Source organism: Cherax quadricarinatus, chromosome 23 (genome assembly GCF_038502225.1).
Source record: "Cherax quadricarinatus isolate ZL_2023a chromosome 23, ASM3850222v1, whole genome shotgun sequence".
In the NCBI taxonomy this organism is placed as follows: domain Eukaryota; kingdom Metazoa; phylum Arthropoda; class Malacostraca; order Decapoda; family Parastacidae; genus Cherax; species Cherax quadricarinatus.
This window is the reverse complement of record NC_091314.1, coordinates 22,392,196-22,416,096: the sequence shown is the minus strand read 5'-3', so window position 1 is coordinate 22,416,096 and position 23,901 is coordinate 22,392,196. Positions and strand designations below refer to the sequence as shown.

Genomic DNA, 23,901 nt, shown 5'->3' with positions numbered 1-23,901 from the left:
GGGAGGGAGGGGGAGGGGGAGAGAGAGAGAGGGGAGGGGAGGGGGGAGAGAGAGAGAGGGAGGGGGAGGGGGAGAGAGAGAGAGGGAGGGAGGGGGGAGAGAGAGAGAGGGAGGGGAGGGTGAGAGAGGAGAGAGGGAGGGGAGGGTGAGAGAGGAGAGAGGGAGGGGAGGGTGAGAGGGGAGAGAGGGAGGAGGGGAGGGGGAGAGAGAGAGAGGGAGGGGAGGGGGAGAGAGAGAGAGGGAGGGGAGGGGAGAGAGAGAGAGGGAGGGGAGGGGGAGAGAGAGAGAGGGAGGAGGGGAGGAGAGAGGGGAGAGAGGGAGGGGGAGGGGGAGGGGAGAGAGAGAGAGGGGAGGGAGGAGGGGAGGGGAGAGAGAGGAGAGAGGGGAGAGAGGGGGAGAGAGGGGAGGGAGGAGAGAGAGAGAGGGAGGGAGGGAGGGGGAGGGAGGAGGAGGGGAGAGAGAGAGAGAGAGAGAGAGAGAGAGAGAGAGAGAGAGAGAGAGAGAGAGAGAGAGAGAGAGAGAGAGAGAGAGAGAGAGAGGAGGGGGAGGGGAGAGAGAGGAGGGGAGGGAGGGGGAGGGAGAGAGGAGGGAGGGGGAGGAGGGGAGAGAGGAGGGAGGGGAGGAGGAGAGAGAGGGGAGAGGAGAGGAGAGAGAGGGAGGGGGAGAGAGAGAGAGAGAGAGGAGGGGGAGAGAGAGAGAGAGGAGGGGGAGGAGGAGGGGAGAGGGAGGGAGGAGAGGAGAGAGAGGGGAGGGGAGGGGGAGAGAGAGGGAGAGAGGAGGGGAGAGAGGAGGGAGGGGAGAGAGGAGGAGGGAGGGGAGGGGAGAGAGAGGAGGGAGGAGGGGGAGAGAGGAGGGGAGGGAGGGGAGAGGGAGGGAGGGAGGGGAGGGGGAGAGAGAGAGGAGAGGAGAGAGAGGGAGAGGGGAGAGAGAGAGAGAGAGAGGGGGAGAGAGAGAGGAGGGGAGAGAGAGAGAGAGAGAGAGAGGGGGAGAGAGAGAGAGGGGGAGAGAGAGAGAGGGGGAGAGGGGGAGGAGGGGGAGAGAGGGAGGGGGAGGGGGAGGGGGAGGGGGGGGAGAGAGAGAGAGAGAGGGGAGGAGGGGAGAGAGAGAGAGGGAGGGGGAGAGGGGGGAGAGGAGGGGAGGAGAGGGGGAGAGAGGGGGAGAGAGGGGGAGGGAGGGGGAGAGAGAGAGAGGGGAGAGAGAGAGAGAGAGGGAGGGAGGGGGAGGGAGAGTGAGGGGAGGAGAGGGGAGGGGAGAGTGAGGGGAGAGGGGAGAGAGAGAGAGGGAGGGAGGGGGAGAGATAGAGAGAGGGAGGGAGGGGGAGAGAGAGAGGGGGAGAGAGAGAGGGGGAGAGAGAGAGGGGGAGAGAGAGAGAGGGAGGGAGGGGGGAGGTAATGGAAATCAAATTAATCTGTTCCTGAAACCCCAAAGTATTGAAAAAAAAAAATTTACCACATGAAATATTAATTTTAATGCACACAAACTGAAGAAGACATGCACAGTTACATGACACTTACCTTTATTGAAGATCTGGTGGTGATTGATGGGATGGGAGGAGGGGAGAGTGTTGATCTTCTTAGTGTTTAGAAGGGGAATCCCCTTCCATTAGGACTTGAGGTAGCAAGTCTTTTTCTGGGGTTACTTCCCTTGTTCTTTTAATGTCACTAGGACCAGCTTCAGAGTCACTGGACTTCTGTCGCACAACATATCTGTCCATAGAGGCCTGTACCTCCCGTTCCTTTATGACATTTCTAAAGTGTTTCACAACATTGTCAGTTTACAGGTTGCCAACACAGCTTGCAGTAGCTGTGTCAGGGTGATTTTCATCCATAAAGGTTTGCACTTTAAGCCACATTGCACAGATTTCCTTAATCTTAGAAGTAGGCAACTTCTTCAATTTCTCTATCCCCTCCTCCGAAGCAGTTTCCTCAGGTCTGGCCTCATGATGATGAAGATGATCTAGCAGCTCATCAGTGGTTAGTTCTTCATTGTCCTCCTCCACCAACTCTTCCACATCCTCCCCACTAACCTCCAATGCCAAGGACTTCCCCAATACCACAATGGATTCCTCAACAGGCATAGGATTCTCAGGGTTAGCCTCAAACCCTTCAAAGTCCCTTTTGTCTACACATTCTGGCCACAGTTTTTTCCAAGCAGAGTTCAAGGTCCTCTTAGTCACTTCCTCCCAAGCCTTACCTATAATGTTTACACAATTGAGGATGCTAAAGTGATCTTTCCAAAACTCTCTTAGAGTCAGTTGAGTTTCTGAGGTCACTACAAAGCACCTTTCAAACATAGCTTTTGTGTACAGTTTCTTGAAGTTGGAAATGACCTGCTGGTCTATGGGCTGCAGGAGAGGAGTGGTATTAGGAGGCAAAAACTTCACCTTAATGAAGCTCTTGTCCCTAGAAAGTCGCTCTGCCAAGTCTGAGGGATGACCAGGAGCATTGTCTAATACCAGGAGGCACTTAAGGTCTAATTTCTTTTCAATTAGGTAATTTTTCACAGTGGGGGAAAATGCATGGTGTAACCAGTCATAGAAAAAGTCCCTAGTGACCCATGCCTTACTGTTTGCTCTCCACAGCACACACAAATTAGCCTTGGGGACATTGTTTTTCCTGAACACTCTGGGAGTTTCAGAGTCATACACCAATAAAGGCTTCACTTTGCAATCAGCACTAGCATTGGCACACATCAACAGAGTAAACCTGTCTTTCATAGGCTTATGTCCTGGGAGTGCCTTTTCCTCCTGAGTAATGTAGGTCCTGCTTGGCATTTTCTTCCAAAACAGGCCTGTTTTGTCACAATTAAACACTTGTTCAGGTTTCAGTCCTTCACTGTCTATGTACTCCTTGAATTCCTGCACATATTTTTCAGCCGCTTTGTGGTCCGAACTGGCAGCCTCACCATGCCTTATCACACTATGAATGCCACTTCGCTTCTTAAATCTCTCAAACCAACCTTTGCTGGCCTTAAATTCACTCACATCACCACTAGTTGCTGGCATTTTTTAATTAAATCGTCATGCAACTTCCTAGCCTTTTCACATATGATCGCTTGAGAGATGCTATCTCCTGCTATCTGTTTTTCGTTTATCCACACCAATAAGAGTCTCTCAACATCTTCTATCACTTGCGATCTCAGTTTCGAAAACATAGTTGCACCTTTGGCAAGAACAGCTTCCTTGATTGCCGTTTTCTTGCCCACAATAGTAGCGATGGTTGATTGGGGTTTACTATGCAACCTGACCAGCTCGGAGACACGAACTCCACTTTCATACTTAGCAATGATCTCTTTCTTCATCTCCATAGTAATTCTCACCCTTTTTGCTGTAGGGTTGGCACTAGAAGCTTTCTTGGGGCCCATGGTGACTTATTTTGCAGGTGCAATCACTACAAAGGCTGTGATAATATGAAATGTTCCAATTGTATGTTTGGAAGCAACCGCTGTGGCTGGCTGTCTTGTAAACACTGGCACCCATGGGACAAGTGAGGCACGCTCAGGCCAAAGTGGATGCGTCTCGAACGGAACGAATAGCGTTGGTTGGGTTTTTTAGCACTAGTCGAGTCTAAATTTTTGCGATAAAATGGATTTATCGTTAATCGATGCCATCATTGGCCGAGGGTCCACTGTATATACATCACTCCACTGCTGAACTGTCATCAGTGGAGTGACACCTTACACAGTGTTTCAAGGAGTTTCATATACAGTGGTATCCCGAGTTTCAGCCATTCAGTGGACCCTCGACTTACGAAGGCCTCATCTTACGATAAAATCGACTTACAAAGCTTTTCAGCATAAAAATATTACCCCGACCTACGATGAAAAACTCTACTTGCATCATTCGTCCCATACGTGTCCACGCGTCCATCTGGCCTGAGCGCGCCTCAGCTGGCCTGCCTTCAGCTAGTGTGCCAATGTTTACAAGCCAGTGCGGTCGGTTCTACGCATACATTCGGTACATTTTGTGTTATTCCAGTGTTTTTAGTGCTTGTAATTGCTAAATAAGCCACCATAGGCCCAAAGAAAGCTTAGTGCCAACTCGAAACGAAGGAGGAGATAATAAGTATGAAAGTGGAGTGCGTGCCTCTGAGCTGGCCAGGTTGTACAAAAAATCCCAATCAACCATCGCTACTATCCTGGCCAACAAAAAGGGATTTTGAAGGGTTTGGGGCTAACCCTGAGGAGCCTATGCCAGTTGTGAAATCTATTGTGGCATTAGGGAAGTCGTTGGGGTTGGAGGTTAATGGGGAGGATGTGGAAGAGTTGGTGGAGGACGACGATGAACTAACCACTGATTAGCTGCTAGAGCATCTGCAACAGCAAGAGGCCACAACTGAGAAAATAGCTTCAGAGGAGAGAGTGAGAGAGAAATGGAGAAAGTTGCCATCTTCAAAGATTAAGGAAATTTGTGCAAAGTGGGTTGACGTGCAAATCTTTATGGAAGAAAATCACCCTGACACAGCTATTGCAAGCCGTGCTGGTGATTTTAACAATGACAATGTTGTGAACCACTTTAGGAAAATCTTAAAGGAACGTGAAGTACAGAGCTCTATGGACAGATTTTTGGTGCGACAGAGGCCCAGTGACTCTCAGGTTGTTCCCAGTGGTGTTAAAAGAAGGGAAGTAACCCCGGAAAAGGACTTGCTACCTAAAGTCCCTATGAAAGGGGGACTCCCTTTGTAAAGTAAAAGAACACAAAAATTAATACATTTCCATCTCCCCTCCTCTCATCACACATCACTACAGCTTCATTAAAGGTAAGTGTCATTTATTCTTAATTTAGTACAGTATATTGTGCATGTATCCTTCTTTTTGTGTAGGAAAATTATTTCATGTGTTAAAAAATTTTTTTTCCTACTTTTGGGTGTCTGGAACGGATTAATTGGATTTCCATTATTTCTTATGGGGAAAATTAATTTTACTTGTGATAATTTTGTCTAACGATGAGCTCTCTGGAACGGATTAATATCGTAAGTCGGGGGTTCACTGTAATGCGTTCCAGAAGGCTGTTTGAGTGCCGTTACTGAACGAATTTGTTCCTGTAAGGAATAATGTATTTGTCTGTTTCAGACCCCCAAAAATACTTACAAAAGCACTTACAATAATACACTTACATAATTGTTCGAGTTGGGAGCTATATGAAACTCAGGGTACCACTGTATACTCCAGTATTTCTAAAATATATTGCTGGGACCTGGCGAAAAAGGCAAAAATCAATTCTTATTTATAAATACGTTTTTCTTATTTAAAAACCTGTAACAAAAAAATTGGGTTGTTTTTTTGGGAGCCGGAATGGATTAATGGCTTTTCAGCTAATTTCAGTGAGGAAAATTGACTTTTGATATATGAGCAAATTGAGTTACGAGCTTGGTCACGGAATGAATTAAACTCGTATGTCGAGGTACCACTGTATTTCAGAGAGAATGGGTAGGAATGACTTAAAGCTTACACAAAAACTAAGAATACAGTGGACCCTCGACCAACGATGGCATCGTATAACGTTAAATCCGACTAGCGATACATTTTAACGCAAAAATTTTGCCTCGACGTGCTAAAAAACTCGACCAACGCGATTTGTTCCATTCGAGACGCGTCCACTTGTGGCCAGTGTTTACAAGCCAGCCAGCCACTGCGGTCCCATCCAAACATACAATCGGAATATTTCATATTATCACAGCGTTTTTAGTGATTGCACCTGCAAAATAAGTCACCATGGGCCCCAAGAAAGCTTCTAGTGCCAACCCTACAGCAAAAAGGATGAGAATTACTATGGATATGAAGAAAGAGATCATTGCTAAGTATGAAAGTGGAGTGTGTGTCTCCGAGCTGGCCAGGTTGTACACAAAACCCCAATCAACCATCGCTACTATTGTGGGCAAGAAAACAGCAATCAAGGAAGCTGTTGTTGTCAAAGGTGCAACTATGTTTTCGAAACTGAGATCGCAAGTGATAGAAGATGTTGAGAGACTGTTATTGGTGTGGATAAACGAAAAACAGATAGCAGGAGATAGCATCTCTCAAGCGATCATATGTGAAAAGGCTAGGAAGTTGCATGACGATTTAATTGGAAAAATGCCTGCAACTAGTGGTGATGTGAGTGAATTTAAGGCCAGCAAAGGTTGGTTTGAGAGATTTAAGAATCGTAGTGGCATAGTGTGATGAGGCATGGTAAGGCTGCCAGTTCGGACCAAAAAGCAGCTGAAAAATATGTGCATGAATTCAAGGAGTACATAGACAGTGAATGTATTCAGATATTTGGGAGTGGACGTGTCAGCGGATGGGTCTATGAAAGATGAGGGGAATCATAGAATTGATTAGGGGAAAAGGGTGAGTGGTGCACTTAGGAGTCTGTGGAGACAAAGAACTTTGTCCTTGGAGGCAAAGAGGGGAATGTATGAGAGTATAGTTTTACCAACGCTCTTATATGGGTGTGAAGCATGGGTGATGAATGTTGCAGCGAGGAGAAGGCTGGAGGCAGTGGAGATGTCATGTCTGGGGGCAATGTGCGGTGTGAATATAATGCAGGGAATTCGTAGTTTGGAAGTTAGGAGGAGGTGCGGGATTACCAAAACTGTTGTCCAGAGGGCTGAGGAAGGGTTGTTGAGGTGGTTCGGACATGTAGCGAGAATGGAGCGAAACAGAGTGACTTCAAGAGTGTATCAGTCTGTAGTGGAAGGAAGGCGGGGTAGGGGTCGGCCTAGGAAAGGTTGGAGGGAGGGGGTAAAGGAGGTTTTGTGTGTGAGGGGCTTGGACTTCCAGCAGGCATGCATGAGCATGTTTGATAGGAGTGAATGGAGACAAATGTTTTTTAATACTTGATGTGCTGTTGGAGTGTGAGCAAAGTAACATTTATGAAGGGGTTCAGGGAAACTGGCAGGCCAGACTTGAGTCCTGGAGATGGGAAGTACAGTGCCTGCACTCTGAAGGAGGGGTGTTAATGTTGCAGTTTAAAAACTGTAGTGTAAAGCACCCTTCTGGCAAGACAGTGATGGTGAAAGTTTTTCTTTTTCGGGCCACCCTGCCTTGGTGGGAATCGGCCAGTGTGATAATAATAAAAAAAAAAAGAACATAGACAGTGAAGAATTGAAACCTGAACAAGTGTTTAATTGTGACGAAACAGGCCTGTTTTGGAAGAAAATGCCAAGCAGGACCTACATTACTCAGGAGGAAAAGGCACTCCCAGGACATAAGCCAGTGAAAGACAGGCTTACTCTGTTGATGTGTGCTAATGCTAGTGGTGATTGCAAAGTGAAGCCTTTATTGGTGTATCAGTCTGAAACTCCCAGTGTGTTCAGGAAAAACAATGTCCTCAAGGACTTGACACCTCAAGTCCTAATGGAAGGGGATTCCCCCTCTAAACACTAACACCATCCACACACACCCCTCCTCCCATCCCATCAGTCATCACCAGATCTTCAGTAAAGGTAAGTGTCATGTAATTGTACATGTCTTCTTCAGTTTGTGTGCATTAAAATTATTGTTTCATGTGGTAAATTTTTTTTTTTTTTTTCAAAACTTTGTGGTGTCAGGAACGGATTAATTTGATTTCCATTATTTCTTATGGGGAAAATTAACTCTACTAATGATAATTTTGACTAATGATGAGCTCTCAGGAACGGATTAATATCGTTGGTCGAGGGTCCACTGTAATTATCTTTAATAAAAATGAGGTAAGTTGTTACAAGATATTCATTAATGCTTCTGCCAGAAAAAAAATATAATGTACTTTTGATTTTGCAGAATTCTAAATACAGCAGCAAGTACCGGTATAGTAACCATGAGAAAAGCAGGGATTCACCCTCAACAAATTCCCTACGATCCTCGTCACCAGATTCCAGGTCACAGTCACCACGCTACCACAAAGGTAGGTTGATTTTTTTTTTTCTTAAATATTGTTTATGTATAATATAGGAATTGGATTTAAGGGACAGTATGAGTTGCCCGATGTAACATGTACAGTTCTAGTTTAAACTTAATTTTATTATTTAATTTTTTAATTGATATTTCTGAAATTTCAGTAGTCAGAATAAAAAAGCTATTTTTTTTAATAATGCATTGGCCTTCTCCCACCAAGGCAGGGTGGCCTGAAAAAGAAAAACTTTCATCAGCATTCACTCCATCACTGTCTTGCCAGAGGTGTGCCCACACAACAGTTGTAAAACTGCAACAGCAACACCCCTCCTTCAGAGGGGTGTTGCATTAATTTGAGTAACATTTTCTGGGTAGTTGGTAATAGAAAAGCTGTGTAAGTGGTGAGTGAACTGCCTGAGTTATGTGATACTGTACTCTACAAGAAGACTAGCAGAATTTATGTAGTCCTTTGTTATGATATGAAGGAGGGATAGTGCTGGAATAGCATTAAAAAAATTAATTCTGCTAAAACTTATCAAATAAAGCAGAAAAAAGTGAGTAATTTGTGTAAAGCCAAACATGTCCCAAGATTAATAGTAGTGAGGTCTCCATACTAATTGTGGATTTTGTTCCTCGAGACTCCCTAATTATGGGTAAATTTCCAAAAAAGCATTCATGTACACTTGAAGCAGGGATATTTCTTAGTGGTATTTATTACCGACTCCAAAAAGTCAAAAGAAAATATTCACCATGAGTGATTTTTTTTAACCAGTAGTGAGACAGTATAGGTAATCTGTTGTGCATTTTTCAATAAATGCACCTAATTGGGCACAAACAGTCCAGTATATAACAAATTCAGACACTGAGCCACTGCAAATATAGTATAGGACTGGTGACCATTTTCCAAAATGGTTCACATGAAATTCAGTTTCAGAAAGGCAAACATCAAAGGATGAAGGTGACTTCAAGTTGAGACAGTTGACATTAGTTTTTGTGAAAATGTTATATAAAGGGATTTACATAGTTATTGTGCTTTAGGAGTTCTTAAGAGAGAAAAAATATGTAGAACAAGCCTTTTCATTAATTTTTCTAAACCTTGTCACTAATAAGACAGTGTAGCACAGTTATTTACCATCGAGAATAGGGGTGTGTAAATGTATTGGTATCAGTGGGTATTGGCCAGTTTTGGTGGTACTGGTACTAATATTGATCGGTATTGGTTAATTTTGAAGGTGCTGGTATTGGCCTAAAGTTGTGTGACTGGAACAATTCACAAAAAAACATTCTCAGGAAAAGAAGTTAAGATGATGATTTGGTCTATCCTGGATCATTTTTATAGTAATTTTTTTTATTATATATAATTCAAGTTGTATGTACTTAAGTACATGACTTGTCCATAAAGTCATTTACTTGAACCTCATGTTCATTGTAACTGTTGTTGCCTCAGAACAATGTCAGTTGGATCATCATCACTTGCATTTACATTACCAACATAGCTGATTGCTTATAGTGGCAATTTAACTGCCACTGCAACAGTTCTTGAATACTAGATGAATTCCTACTGTATGGAGTACTCCCTTAATGAGTATCTTTAGTATAATCCTGGAGGCATCCCTTCCCTTCTTGGGCAATGAAATTGCTGACCTAGCAGATGAAGATAATCATCTTGACCTTTGGGTGAGACTAGTGTGATTTGTAGCACGTCCATATAAGGGCAGAAAAGTTATGTTGCCCCCCCCCCCTCCGACAGTCATATGGAGGTAAATTTCTTGAGATTTGCTTGGTTACTTTTATAAGCTATGAATTCAGACTTGTTAAAATAGGGTTTCCTAAATCCTGTTTTTTCAGTGATTAGCAAATTTGCAACTACAGGCAGGCCTCACTTGTATGGCAGGTTACATTCTGGGTTATTGTTGTAAAATGAAAATTGCTGAAAAGTGAAACATGGCTTTTTTTTTTTTCCACTTTCAAATGCATATAAAAGCCTGATAAAATATTTACACTATCATATATTAAGTACGCAATAGAGCTAGGCCTATAAAAAGATACGGAAGTAAAATGAATGTACAGTGCACACATTACTTAAAATATTTTCAGCCAACAAACAAATATATGAAAAATATAAAGAAAATTGAATTTCGCAGCAGCACAACACACATTGGTAATGCCAAAAGTGTTTTGGGCACCTCCTACTGATGAAACAATGCTCAACTGATTTTTATTATGAAGGAAAATACTGTAATGTTCCTTTTTTTTTTTTTTTTTTTTTTTTTTCATCCTTTCCCCCTTCAAACATTAAAGTTGATATGTTGTGGAAAATTAATAAAATATATTCCCTTTACTTCCCCATTCATTGTTGAATGTTTATTATTAAAATAATATCATTCTGTTCATTATTAATGTGTCTTCAGAATATTCGAGGAAAACACAGTGAAGCATATTACCTGGAAGTAATTCTTTTCTTTTTAATTTTTGAGTGAGTGAGGTTATTTATAAGAAAAGGCATACAAAAGGGGTGTTTTTCTACAGTTACCCCCAGTAATATACACAGCTTCTCTGGTGGTAGCTGACTAGAGCGTCTTATTATAATTCTCGCCGTACACTCCTATATGCTCACCTGGCTACCATGCCTAACAGTTATGTCAGTTTGTTCTAGCATGGTTGTTTGTATTAATTACCTGATATGTAGTGCGTTTCTTGTATAATTTTGCAAAATGTGTCGTGGATTAATGAAAATGTCCATATTTGCGTATACGTATATGGTATTTATAGCGCCCCAGAGCACCGTGCTTCTTGTCATTGTCTTGTCTTCAACACTAGTGAGACTCTGTTAGCAACTCCTTCACCTGGCATAGCTCCTCCTACTTTGTAATGTTGCTGAATAGTGAATTTAATGAATTAATGAAAAAAATTGAAATCTGTAAAAGGAAAAATATCGAAAATTTGCAGAGATATGTATATATTACCTGTGACGTCATCACATAAAATGCAGTTACTATAATTTGCCATAGAAACATCATATGAAAATGGGATTTACACCAAAATGTTGTCAGATTTTAAAACTTGTTTTTCTGTAAGCTTGATTCATGCTACGATTTTTTTTTCGTACCTGCTCGCCAGCACAGTGTGTAAGTTTATTTAAATACACTTAAGTACAATTATCATGCATAGTAACACGTGTAAATTACCTAGGATAACCCCAAAAAAAAGTCGTGATTTATTTCCATTGGGGGTTCCTTGTAATATCTTATTATTTAAAGTATAGCAGTACTATCTCAACCATAGACATAACCTTGCTCACTGAGTTTAATTATTTATAACTTGGCATTTAAAGTAAGAGGCTTATGACTCCTTTTTATCACAACTATCCTTAGATGTCATTGTAATTAACACAAAAATATTATGTGTAATATACGTGATAACTTCAAAACGTTTGAAACTTTGGAAAGTTTCCAGACAGAATCCAGAGAGACGGAGAGCGCGTGGAGGCTGGTAACAAACTGAAGAAAATGGCGTGCGGGCGCCCAGCTGCTGAGCGTGTCATGCCGAAAAACTGCCGGAATAGCGAAGCAGGTGCCGTACAAATGAATAATTGGGTATAGTTGAAAAATGCCGTATTAGCAGAACGCCGAGAAGCGAAGCGCCGTAAACCGGGTCCCGCCTGTACTGTAAAGTTATAGTTTATTGCCATCTGCCAGATTTCAAGCACCCTTAATTATGGATGATGTATATGGGATTTTTTTTTTTTTGCATGTATCTGTTAGTGAAATGCCTCCTTTTGAATGTTTTCAGTACATAGTAAAGAAAATATATAAAATCATTTGAGAAGGGAAAAATGTTTACTATCAAATGTTAATGTTACTTCATTTTATTGGATTTTCTAAATCTTGTATGAGAAATGACTTTCCTGCTCCTGGTATGTTTTATATGCTTTACATACATTGGATCTATTAATTTTGTTTTTTCCTCTAACAGCAAGCTACTATAAGGTCCGTGAGAAGGAGAGGGAGAGGGACCGTGACAACAGAGATCGTGAAAGGGACCGTGATAGGGACAGGGATCGTGACAGAGATCGGGAACGAGATCGTGAGAGAGAAAGAGACAGAGATCGGGACTACCATTACAGGGATAGAGGTAATTTTTATGTAATTTTTTGTTGGCTACTGTTTCTGCTCATTTGCTCCTCCATGCTGTTGCTTTGTACTTAACCAATTTTCTATTTGAAAAAAAGAGGTATTTATATGGGGCTAAACAAATATTAGCTTAGTTTAACAGTCTTTGTTTTCTAGAAAATGCATGATACTTAAAGCAAATGGGTTTAGTTTCCCATACCTTGTGTTAAAACATTAAGCTAGTTCAAACAATCCACTGTGACTTGTGTGTGTTTAGGCATGTTAGATTTTGTGCTAATGCACAGAGCCTCTTCATTCTTAGAAGCAATTGCCTAGTGGGTAAGGATGTAGATAACAAGTTTGCTTAGTAACCACCTTCTCACCTGTTCATTGACCTCAAGGGCTTTCATTAGTCACTTCCTCGAAAACAAAAGCAAAACTCCAACATTTCTTGACTTGTGAATTAACCCTTAAACTGTCCAAGCAGATTTACGTTCACATGAAGTCCAAGTCATTTGATGCAAAGACTTAAGATAATTTATTGTAATAAATCTATCCTCATTACAAAATCAACCCTTTTCCCTATAATACACATTTTTTACATTTTTTTTTTTCAACAAGTCGGCCGTCTCCCACCGAGACAGGGTAACCCAAAAAGAAAATACTTTCATCATTCAACACTTTCACATCACTCACACAATCACTGTTATTGCAGAAGCGACCAGGTACAACATTTTAGAAACATATATAAAGATATATAACATACCCCTCCAAACTGCCAATATCCCAAACCCCTCCTTTAACTTCATGTATGATTGTTTAACCCTTAAACCGTCCAAACGTAGGTCTATGTTTTTTCAACATTTGAAAGTTTTCAAGCGTAAAAAAAATCTACTTTTTTTTACGCTTGAAAACGTGTAAAAAAAACTTTGATCCACTTTTTTCTTTTGTTATATTTTGTTATATGTAAAAAAAAATAGATCTAATTTTGGAGCACTACATATTTTAATTATAATCCTTGTCAAAGAACAACTAAGAACTAAAATTACAGTGGAACCTTGACTTACGAGTGTTCCAACGTAAGAGTTTTTTGAGATACAAGCCATCCCTGTGTCGATTTTTTGCTCTTGAGTTATGAGCCAGCTCTCTCCTCCCTCTCCCCAAGCTTTCCCCTCATCCCAAAACCTGGACACCTCGCATTTTTATCTATAATTTCATGCTTGAATTCCATGGAAATCATTCTCTTTTTCTTCTCAGCACTGTCCTTTACACTTTCTTAGGACCCATGCTTAGAATAACAAAATTTGGCCAGATGACTGTCAAAAATGTAAGCAAAGCATGAGAGAAGTGCTCCCACAGCGAGGTAAACAGTGAACTGGGTTGGCGGTGTTTGTTATTATAATAATAATAATAATTATTATTATTATTAGTTTTATTTTTTATTAACACATCGGCCGATTCCCAGCAAGGTAGTGTGGCCCGAGAAAGAAAAACTTTTGTCATTCACTCCATCACTGTCTTGCCAGAGGGGTGCCTTACACTACAGTTATAAAACTGCAACATTAACACCCCTCCTTCAGAGTGTAGACACTGCATTTCCCATCTCCAGGACTCAAGTCCGGCCTGCCGGTTTCCCTGAATCCCTTCATAAATGTTACTTTACTCACACTCCAACAGCATGTCAAGTATTAAAAACCACTTGTCTCCATTCACTCCTATCAAATACGCTCGTGCACGCTTGCTGGAAGTCCAAGCCCCTCGCGCACAAAGCCTCTTTTACTGCCTCCCTCCAACCCTTCCTAGGCCGACCCCTACCCCGCCTTCCCTCCACTACAGATTTATACACTCTTGAAGTCATTCTGTTTTGTTCCATTCTCTCTACATGTCCGAACCACCTCAACAACCCCTCCTCAGTCCTCTTGATAATAGTTTTGGTAATCCCACACCTTCTAATTTCCGAACTACGAATTCTCTGCATTATATTCACACCACACATTGCCCACAGACATGACACCTCCATTGCCTCCAGCCTTCTCCTTGTTGCAACATTCATCACCCATGCTTCACACCCATACAAGAGTGTTGGTACAACTATACTCTCATTCATTCCTCTTTTTGCTTCCAACAACAAAATTCTTTGTCTCTACAGACTCCTAAGTGCACCACTCACCCTTTACCCCTCATCAATTCTGTGATTCACCTCATCCTTCATAGACCCATCTGCTGACATGTCCACTCCTAAATATCTGAATACATTCACCACCTCCATGCTCTCCCTCCAATCTCATATCCAGTCTTTCGTCATCTAATCTTCTTGTTATCCTTATAACCTTACTCTTTCCTATATTCACTCTTAATTACATACCCTACCAAATTTATCCACCAACCTCTGCAACTTCTTTTCAGAATCTCCCAAAAGCAATGTGTCATCAGCAAAGAGCAACTGTGACAACTCCCACTTTGTGTTTGATTCTTTATCTTTTAACTCCACACCTCTTGCCAAGACCCTAGCATTGACTTCTCTTACAACCCCATCTATAAATATATTGAACAACCACGGTGACATCATACATTTCTGTCTATGGCCTACTTTTACTGGGAAATAATCTCCCTCTCTCCTATATACTCTAACCTGAGCCTCACTATCCTCATAAAAACTCTTCACTGCTTTCAGTAACCTACCTCCTATACCATACACCTGCAGCATCTGCCACATTGGCCCCCTATCCACCCTGTCATATGCCTTTTCTAAGTCCATAAATGCCACAAAAACCACTTTACCCTTATCTAAATAATGTTCACCTATGTGTTTCACTGTAAACACTTGGTCTACACACCCCTTACCTTTCCTAAAGCCTCCTTGTTCATCTGCTATCCTACTCTGTCTTACTCTTAATTCTTTCAATAATAATAATTCTACCATACACTGTACCAGGTATACTCAACAGACCTTTTTTTTTTTCAACAAACTGACCGTATCCCACCAAGGCAGGGTGGCCCAAAAAGAAAAACGAAAGTTTCTCTTTTTAAATTTAGTAATATATACAGGAGAGGGGGTTACTAGCCCCTTGCATGCACCCAACAAACTTTTTTTTTTTTTCTTTTTTTTTTTCAACAAGTTGGCCATCTCCCACCGAGGCAGGGTGACCCAAAAAAGAAAGAAAATCCCCAAAAAGAAAATGCTTTCATCATCATTCAACACTTTCACCACACTCACACATAATCACTGTTTTTGCAGAGGTGCTCAGAATACAACAGTTTAGAAGCATATACATATAAAGATACACAACATATCCCTCCAAACTGCCAATATCCCAAATCCCTCCTTTAAAGTGCAGGCATTGTACTTCCCATTTCCAGGACTCAAGTCCGACTATATGAAAATAACTGGTTTCCCTGAATCCCTTCACTAAATATTACCCTGCTCACACTCCAACAGATCGTCAGGTCCCAAGTACCATTCGTCTCCATTCACTCCTATCTAACACTCTCATGCATGCTTGCTGGAAGTCCAAGCCCCTTGCCCACAAAACCTCCTTTACCCCCTCTCTCCAACCCTTTCGAGGACGACCCCTACCTCACCTTCTTGTCCCTATAGATTTATATGCTTTCCATGTCATTCTACTTTGATCCATTCTCTCTAAATGACCAAACCACCTCAACAACCCCTCTTCTGCCCTCTGACTAATACTTTTATTAACTCCACACCTTTTCCTAATTTCCACACTCCGAATTTTCTGCATAATATTTACACCACACATTGCCCTTAGACAGGACATCTCCACTGCCTCCAACCATCTCCTCGCTGCTGCATTTACCACCCAAGCTTCACACCCATATAAGAGTGTTGGTACTACTATACTTTCATACATTCCCTTCTTTGCCTCCATAGATAACGTTTTTTGACTCCACATATATCTCAATGCACCACTCACCTTTTTTCCCTCATCAGTTCTATGATAACCTCATCCTTCATAAATCCATCCGCCGACAGGTCAACTCCCGAGTATCTGAAAACATTTACTTATTCCATACTCCTCCTCCCCAATTTGATATCCAATTTTTCTTTATCTAAATCATTTGATACCCTCATCACCTTACTCTTTTCTATGTTCACTTTCAACTTTCTACCTTTACACACATTCCCAAACTCATCCACTAACCTTTGCAATTTTTCTTTAGAATCTCCCATAAGCACAGTATCATCAGCAAAAAGTAACTGTGTTAATTCCCAATTTGAATTTGATTCCCCATAATTTAATCCCACCCCTCTCCCGAACACCCTAGCATTTACTTCTTTTACAACCCCATCTATAAATATATTAAACAACCATGGTGACATTACACATCCCTGTCTAAGACCTATTTTTACCGGGAAGTAGTCTCCCTCTCTTCTACACACTCTAACCTGAGCCTCACTATCCTCATAAAAACTCTTGACAGCATTTAGTAACTTACCACCTATTCCATATACTTGCAACATCTGCCACATTGCTCCCCTATCCACTCTATCATATGCCTTTTCTAAATCCATAAATGCAGTAAAAACTTCCCTACCTTTATCTAAATATTGTTCACATATATGCTTCAATGTAAACACTTGATCTACACATCCCCTACCCTCTCTGAAACCTCCTTGCTCATCCGCAATCCTACATTCTGTCTTACCTCTAATTCTTTCAATTATAACCCTACCATACCCCTTTTCCTTTATATAAAGGGACTATACATGCTCTCCGCCAATCCCTAGGTACCTTCCCCTCTTTCATACATTTATTAAACAAAAGTACCAACCACTCCAACACTATATCCACCCCTGCTTTTAACATTTCTGTCATGATCCCATCAGTTCCAGCTGCTTTACCCCCTTTCATTCTACGTAATGCCTCACGTACCTCCCCCACACTTAAATTCTGCTCTTCTTCACTCCTAAAAGATGGTATACCTCCCTGACCAGTGCATGAAATTACCACCTCCCTTTCTTCCTCAACATTTAAAAGTTCCTCAAGATATTCTTGCCATCTACCTAATACCTCCCTCTCCCCATCTACTAACTCCCCTTCTCTATTTTTAACTGACAAATCCATACTTTCCCTAGGCTTTCTTAACTTGTTTAACTCACTACTCCAAAATTTTTTCTTATTTTCATTAAAATTTCTTGACAGTGCCTCTCCCACTCTATCATCTGCTCTCCTTTTGCACTCTCTTCACCTTTCTTTTACTGTCCATATACTCTGCTTTTCTTATAACACTTCTGCTTTGTAAAAACCTCTCATAAGCTAACTTTTTCTCTTTTATCACACCCTTTACTTCATCATTCCACCAATCACTCCTCTTTCCACCTGCCCCCTCCCTCCTATAACCTCAAACTTCTGCCCCACATTCTAATACTGCATTTTTAAAACTATTCCAACCCTCTTCAACCCCTCCACTACTCATCTTTGCACTAGCCCACCTTTCTGCCAATAGTCGCTTATATCTCACCCGAACTTCCTCCTCCCTTAGTTTATATGCTTTCACTTCCCTCCTACTTGTTGTTGCCACCTTCCGCTTGTCCCATCTACCTCTTACTCTAACTGTAGCTACAACTAAATAATGATCCGATATATCAGTTGCCCCTCTATAAACATGTACATCCTGGAGCCTACCCATTAACCTTTTATCCACCAATACATAATCTAACAAACTACTTTCATTACGTGCTACATCATACCTTGTATATTTATTTATCCTGTTTCTCATAAAATATGTATTACTTATTACCAAATCTCTTTCTACACATAGCTCAATTAAAGGCTCCCCATTTACATTTACCCCTGGCACCCCAAATTTACCTACTAGTCCCGTCACAACATTTTTACCCACTTTAGCATTGAAATCCCCAACCACAAGTACTCTCACACTTTGTTCAAAACTCCCCACGCATTCACTCAACATTTCCCAAAATCTCTCTCTCTCCTCTTCACTTCTCTCTTCTCCAGGTGCATATATACTTACTATAACCCACTTTTCACATCCAACCTTTAATTTACTCCACATAATCCTTGAATTAATACATTTATAGTCCCTTTTTTCCTGCCATATCTTATCCTTCAACATTATTGCTACTCCTCCTTTAGCTCTAACTCTATTTGAAACCACTGAAGCTCTCCCACCCCCTTCAGCTTTGTTTCATTTAAAGCCAGGACATCCAGCTTCTTCTCATTCATAACATCCACAATCATCTCTTTCTTATCATTTGCACAATATCCACGCACATTCAGACTTCCCACTATGACAATTTTCTTCTTATTCTTTTTTGTAATCTTTACAGGAAAAGGGGTTACTAGCCCATTGTTCCCGGCATTTTAGTCGACTTACAACACGCATGGCCTAGGGAGGAAAGATTCTTATTCCACTTCCCCATGGATATAAAAGGAGAAGTAATAAGACCAAGAACTATTAAGATAAAATCAAAGAAAACTCAGATGAGTGTGTATAAATAAATGTGTACATGTATGTGTAGTGTGACCTAAGTGTAAGTAGAAGTAGCAAGACATACCTGTAATCTTGCATATTTATGAGAAAGTCAAAAAAAAAAAAAAAAAAAACAGCAATCCTACCATCTTGTAAAATAATTACAGGCTTTTGTTTTACATTCACTTGGCAGGACGGTAGCACCTCCCTGGGTGGTTGCTGTCTACCAGCCTACTACCTTATATTGTTTATAATTGTTGTTTTCACACACAAATGATATAAAATATTGTTTATTATTATTTTTCTATATTTTATATACACATAGTCACAGGGAATGTTTCTAGAAGTTCTGCAGCCTGTGGAAGTCTTTGAAACATGGTGTCATGCACAGTGGTGTTTTACACGCCTCACACATAAAACAAGTGTCTCTGCGTTGTTATGGGCGTTTTTTTTTTTGTATGTGCACAGACGTAACACCTCTTCTGAGCCTTTTTCTTGAAAGCAGTAGCAGGCAGTTTTACTAGGAAGTGATCACCATGCTTCAGACGAGAAGGTACTTGTTGATAATTTAGTGGGCGGTCTATTGCAGGTGTTGTTCCTTTGTACTTGAATACTATTTGTCTGATGACAGACAAACAGAATTTGCCATATGATGGCTTGTTTCTGTTCCTCATCTTATTTTTATTATCACACCGGCCGATTCCCACCAAGGCAGGGTGGCCCGAAAAAGAAAAACTTTCACCATCATTCACTCCATCACTGTCTTGCCAGAAGGGTGCTTTACACTACAGTTTTTAAACTGCAACATTAACACCCCTCCTTCAGAGTGCAGGCACTGTACTTCCCATCTCCAGGACTCAAGTCCGGCCTGCCGGTTTCCCTGAATCCCTTCATAAATGTTACTTTGCTCACACTCCAACAGCACGTCAAGTATTAAAAACCATTTGTCTCCATTCACTCCTATCAAACACGCTCACGCATGCCTGCTGGAAGTCCAAGCCCCTCGCACACAAAACCTCCTTGACCCCCTCCCTCCAACCCTTCCTAGGCCGACCCCTACCCCGCCTTCCTTCCACTACAGACTGATACACTCTTGAAGTCATTCTGTTTCGCTCCATTCTCTCTACATGTCCGAACCACCTCAACAACCCTTCCTCAGCCCTCTGGACAACAGTTTTGGTAATCCCGCACCTCCTCCTAACTTCCAAACTACGAATTCTCTGCATTATATTCACACCACACATTGCCCTCAGACATGACATCTCCACTGCCTCCAGCCTTCTCCTCGCTGCAACATTCATCACCCACGCTTCACACCCATATAAGAGCGTTGGTAAAACTATACTCTCATACATTCCCCTCTTTGCCTCCAAGGACAAAGTTCTTTGTTTCCACAGACTCCTAAGTGCACCACTCACTCTTTTTCCCTCATCAATTCTATGATTCACCTCATCTTTCATAGACCCATCCGCTGACACGTCCACTCCCAAATATCTGAATACGTTCACCTCCTCCATACTCTCTCCCTCCAATCTGATATTCAATCTTTCATCACCTAATCTTTTTGTTATCCTCATAACCTTACTCTTTCCTGTATTCACCTTTAATTTTCTTCTTTTGCACACCCTACCAAATTCATCCACCAATCTCTGCAACTTCTCTTCAGAATCTCCCAAGAGCACAGTGTCATCAGCAAAGAGCAGCTGTGACAACTCCCACTTTGTGTGTGATTCTTTATCTTTTAACTCCACGCCTCTTGCCAAAACCCTCGCATTTACTTCTCTTACAACCCCATCTATAAATATATTAAACAACCACGGTGACATCACACATCCTTGTCTAAGGCCTACTTTTACTGGGAAAAAATTTCCCTCTTTCCTACATACTCTAACTTGAGCCTCACTATCCTCGTAAAAACTCTTCACTGCTTTCAGTAACCTACCTCCTACACCATACACTTGCAACATCTGCCACATTGCCCCCCTATCCACCCTGTCATACGCCTTTTCCAAATCCATAAATGCCACAAAGACCTCTTTAGCCTTATCTAAATACTGTTCACTTATATGTTTCACTGTAAACACCTGGTCCACACACCCCCTACCTTTCCTAAAGCCTCCTTGTTCATCTGCTATCCTATTCTCCGTCTTACTCTTAATTCTTTCAATTATAACTCTACCATACACTTTACCAGGTACACTCAACAGACTTATCCCCCTATAATTTTTGCACTCTCTTTTATCCCCTTTGCCTTTATACAAAGGAACTATGCATGCTCTCTGCCAATCCCTAGGTACCTTACCCTCTTCCATACATTTATTAAATAATTGCACCAACCACTCCAAAACTATATCCCCACCTGCTTTTAACATTTCTATCTTTATCCCATCAATCCCGGCTGCCTTACCCCCTTTCATTTTACCTACTGCCTCACGAACTTCCCCCACACTCACAACTGGCTCTTCCTCACTCCTACAAGATGTTATTCCTCCTTGCCCTATACACGAAATCACAGCTTCCCTATCTTCATCAACATTTAACAATTCCTCAAAATATTCCTTCCATCTTCCCAATACCTCTAACTCTCCATTTAATAACTCTCCTCTCCTATTTTTAACTGACAAATCCATTTGTTCTCTAGGCTTTCTTAACTTGTTAATCTCACTCCAAAACTTTTTCTTATTTTCAACAAAATTTGTTGATAACATCTCACCCACTCTCTCATTTGCTCTCTTTTTACATTGCTTCACCACTCTCTTAACTTCTCTCTTTTTCTCCATATACTCTTCCCTCCTTGCATCACTTCTACTTTGTAAAAACTTCTCATATGCTAACTTTTTCTCCCTTACTACTCTCTTTACATCATCATTCCACCAATCGCTCCTCTTCCCTCCTGCACCCACTTTCCTGTAACCACAAACTTCTGCTGAACACTCTAACACTACATTTTTAAACCTACCCCATACCTCTTCGACCCCATTGCCTATGCTCTCATTAGCCCATCTATCCTCCAATAGCTGTTTATATCTTACCCTAACTGCCTCCTCTTTTAGTTTATAAACCTTCACCTCTCTCTTCCCTGATGCTTCTATTCTCCTTGTATCCCATCTACCTTTTACTCTCAGTATAGCTACAACTAGAAAGTGATCTGATATATCTGTGGCCCCTCTATAAACATGTACATCCTGAAGTCTACTCAACAGTCTTTTATCTACCAATACATAATCCAACAAACTACTGTCATTTCGCCCTACATCATATCGTGTATACTTATTTATCCTCTTTTTCTTAAAATATGTATTACCTATAACTAAACCCCTTTCTATACAAAGTTCAATCAAAGGGCTCCCATTATCATTTACACCTGGCACCCCAAACTTACCTACCACACCCTCTCTAAAAGTTTCTCCTACTTTAGCATTCAAGTCCCCTACCACAATTACTCTCTCACTTGGTTCAAAGGCTCCTATACATTCACTTAACATCTCCCAAAATCTCTCTCTCTCCTCTGCATTCCTCTCTTCTCCAGGTGCATACACGCTTATTATGACCCACTTCTCGCATCCAACCTTTACTTTAATCCACATAATTCTTGAATTTACACATTCATATTCTCTTTTCTCCTTCCATAACTGATCATTTAACATTACTGCTACCCCTTCCTTTGCTCTAACTCTCTCAGATACTCCAGATTTAATCCCATTTATTTCCCCCCACTGAAACTCTCCTACCCCCTTCAGCTTTGTTTCGCTTAGGGCCAGGACATCCAACTTCTTTTCATTCATAACATCAGCAATCATCTGTTTCTTGTCATCCGCACTACATCCACGCACATTTAAGCAACCCAGTTTTATAAAGTTTTTCTTCTTCTCTTTTTTAGTAATTGTATACAGGAGAAGGGGTTACTAGCCCATTGCTCCCGGCATTTTAGTCGCCTCATACGACACGCATGGCTTACGGAGGAAAGATTCTTTTCCACTTCCCCATGGACATCTTATACATATTATAAGCATTGAGCATGGAAATGTCCAGAAGATGGAAAAATAGTTTTATGTACCACTTATAACTCTTGCAAACACAATCAGCAAACCCAATCTGCATGTCACATTTGTCCACTGAGTGCATATTGAGGGTGTAGTCAATCACAGCTGCAGGTTTTAGAATGGATTCATTGCTCTCTCTATGCTGCCTGCCAGTGTTTGTCATTTTGTTAGGGTGAACTGATGATGACAGTGTGACATCTCGTTTGTCATGCCAGTGAAATGCCATGATGTCATTGGCAGCAAACGCCTGAACCTCACCTGTACGAGTGCCAGCGTCAAACCTGGGCATATGTTTACGATTTGCATGCACTGTGCTACACATCTGTCATGTTCACTCGCAAAAAAATCACTGAGTGAGGGGCTTGTGTACCAGTTATCAGTATATAATATATGCCCTTTACCATTGTTCTAACCACATAATCAGAGATGCTCAATAACTTCCTGGTATTTTGCAATGTATAACTTCCAGTGTACACAAAAATATCCAATACCAGACCACTGTAACAATCACAAAGCACAAACAACTTTATACCAAAGCGTTTCCTCTTGCTTGGTATGTACTGCTTGAAAGAGTCTTCCTTAGAACAGAATCAAAGACTTGTCAATTACAAGCTTCCTGAAGGGATAAAAATACACATTGAATTTCTCTTTCAGATACACACACACACTCCTAATCTTATATAACCTGTCGTTTCTGTCAGGTCTGGTTTTGTCTGAGAAGTGAAGCATACGTAATAGTAGCACAAATCGATTCATTCCCATTATATCACTGAAGCCTGGGGTTGCAATCAGGTGGTCTGTTGACCAGTATGATTTCACACTGTGCTTATACACATGTGGCATAAGCATTATTGTGGCAAAGAAAAGATACATCTCGGCCACAGTTGTCTCCTTCCACCTGTGTAGCCGTGAGCTTGGTGAAAGTATTGTGTTTGCCATGGTGTACTCGTAGTATCTGTTGCTTTCCCCGACAAAAATTTCCATCAGGGGTTCGTCAAAGAATAACTCGAAACATTCCAGTTCAGTGGCATTGTTCCCCAGTGTACAACATGGCCGTGTTCCACTTTGGCTTTCGTCAAACTGGTGGGGATTTGGAACAAAATTGACAGCTTCCTGCCAATCCCAGATGCGGTCTGCTTGTGGGTACTGGACATTGACAGGTGGTTGTGGTTGTGGAGGCTGGTGTGGTGAGTGGGTGGGGGATGGTGGCCTTTGTTGTAGATCAGCTGAAGCAGCGGCGTGGGTGGCAGCATGGCCCACTGCTGGTGCCTCACCGCCGGCACCACCACTACCACCACCATGCACATTTTCCATCCCAATTGCAACGCTATCATCGTCATTTTCACTGTCTGTTCCTGTTGTACAGCCACGGGATGTACTCCGAGATGTACTCCTTCCCCTTGGAATAGCATATGGCACACTACGAGAGCGCATATATC

General features: G+C 41.6%; 1 protein-coding gene across 3 annotated transcripts in view; it reads left to right on the top strand.

The window, feature by feature from the left end:
* The window catches only part of wcy (WW domain-containing adapter protein with coiled-coil wacky), a 235,902-nt gene that overhangs the window by 22,975 nt on the left and 189,026 nt on the right, over positions 1-23,901 (top strand). For 2 of the 3 annotated variants that reach the window (XM_070088011.1, XM_070088013.1), the window contains exons 3-5: positions 7,741-7,864; positions 11,301-11,424; positions 11,827-11,985. In XM_070088011.1, coding sequence (XP_069944112.1) covers positions 7,741-7,864; positions 11,301-11,424; positions 11,827-11,985 — 407 coding nt within the window. The remainder of the gene's footprint in view (positions 1-7,740; positions 7,865-11,300; positions 11,425-11,826; positions 11,986-23,901) is intronic. The other variant, XM_070088012.1, reaches the window with a different exon arrangement.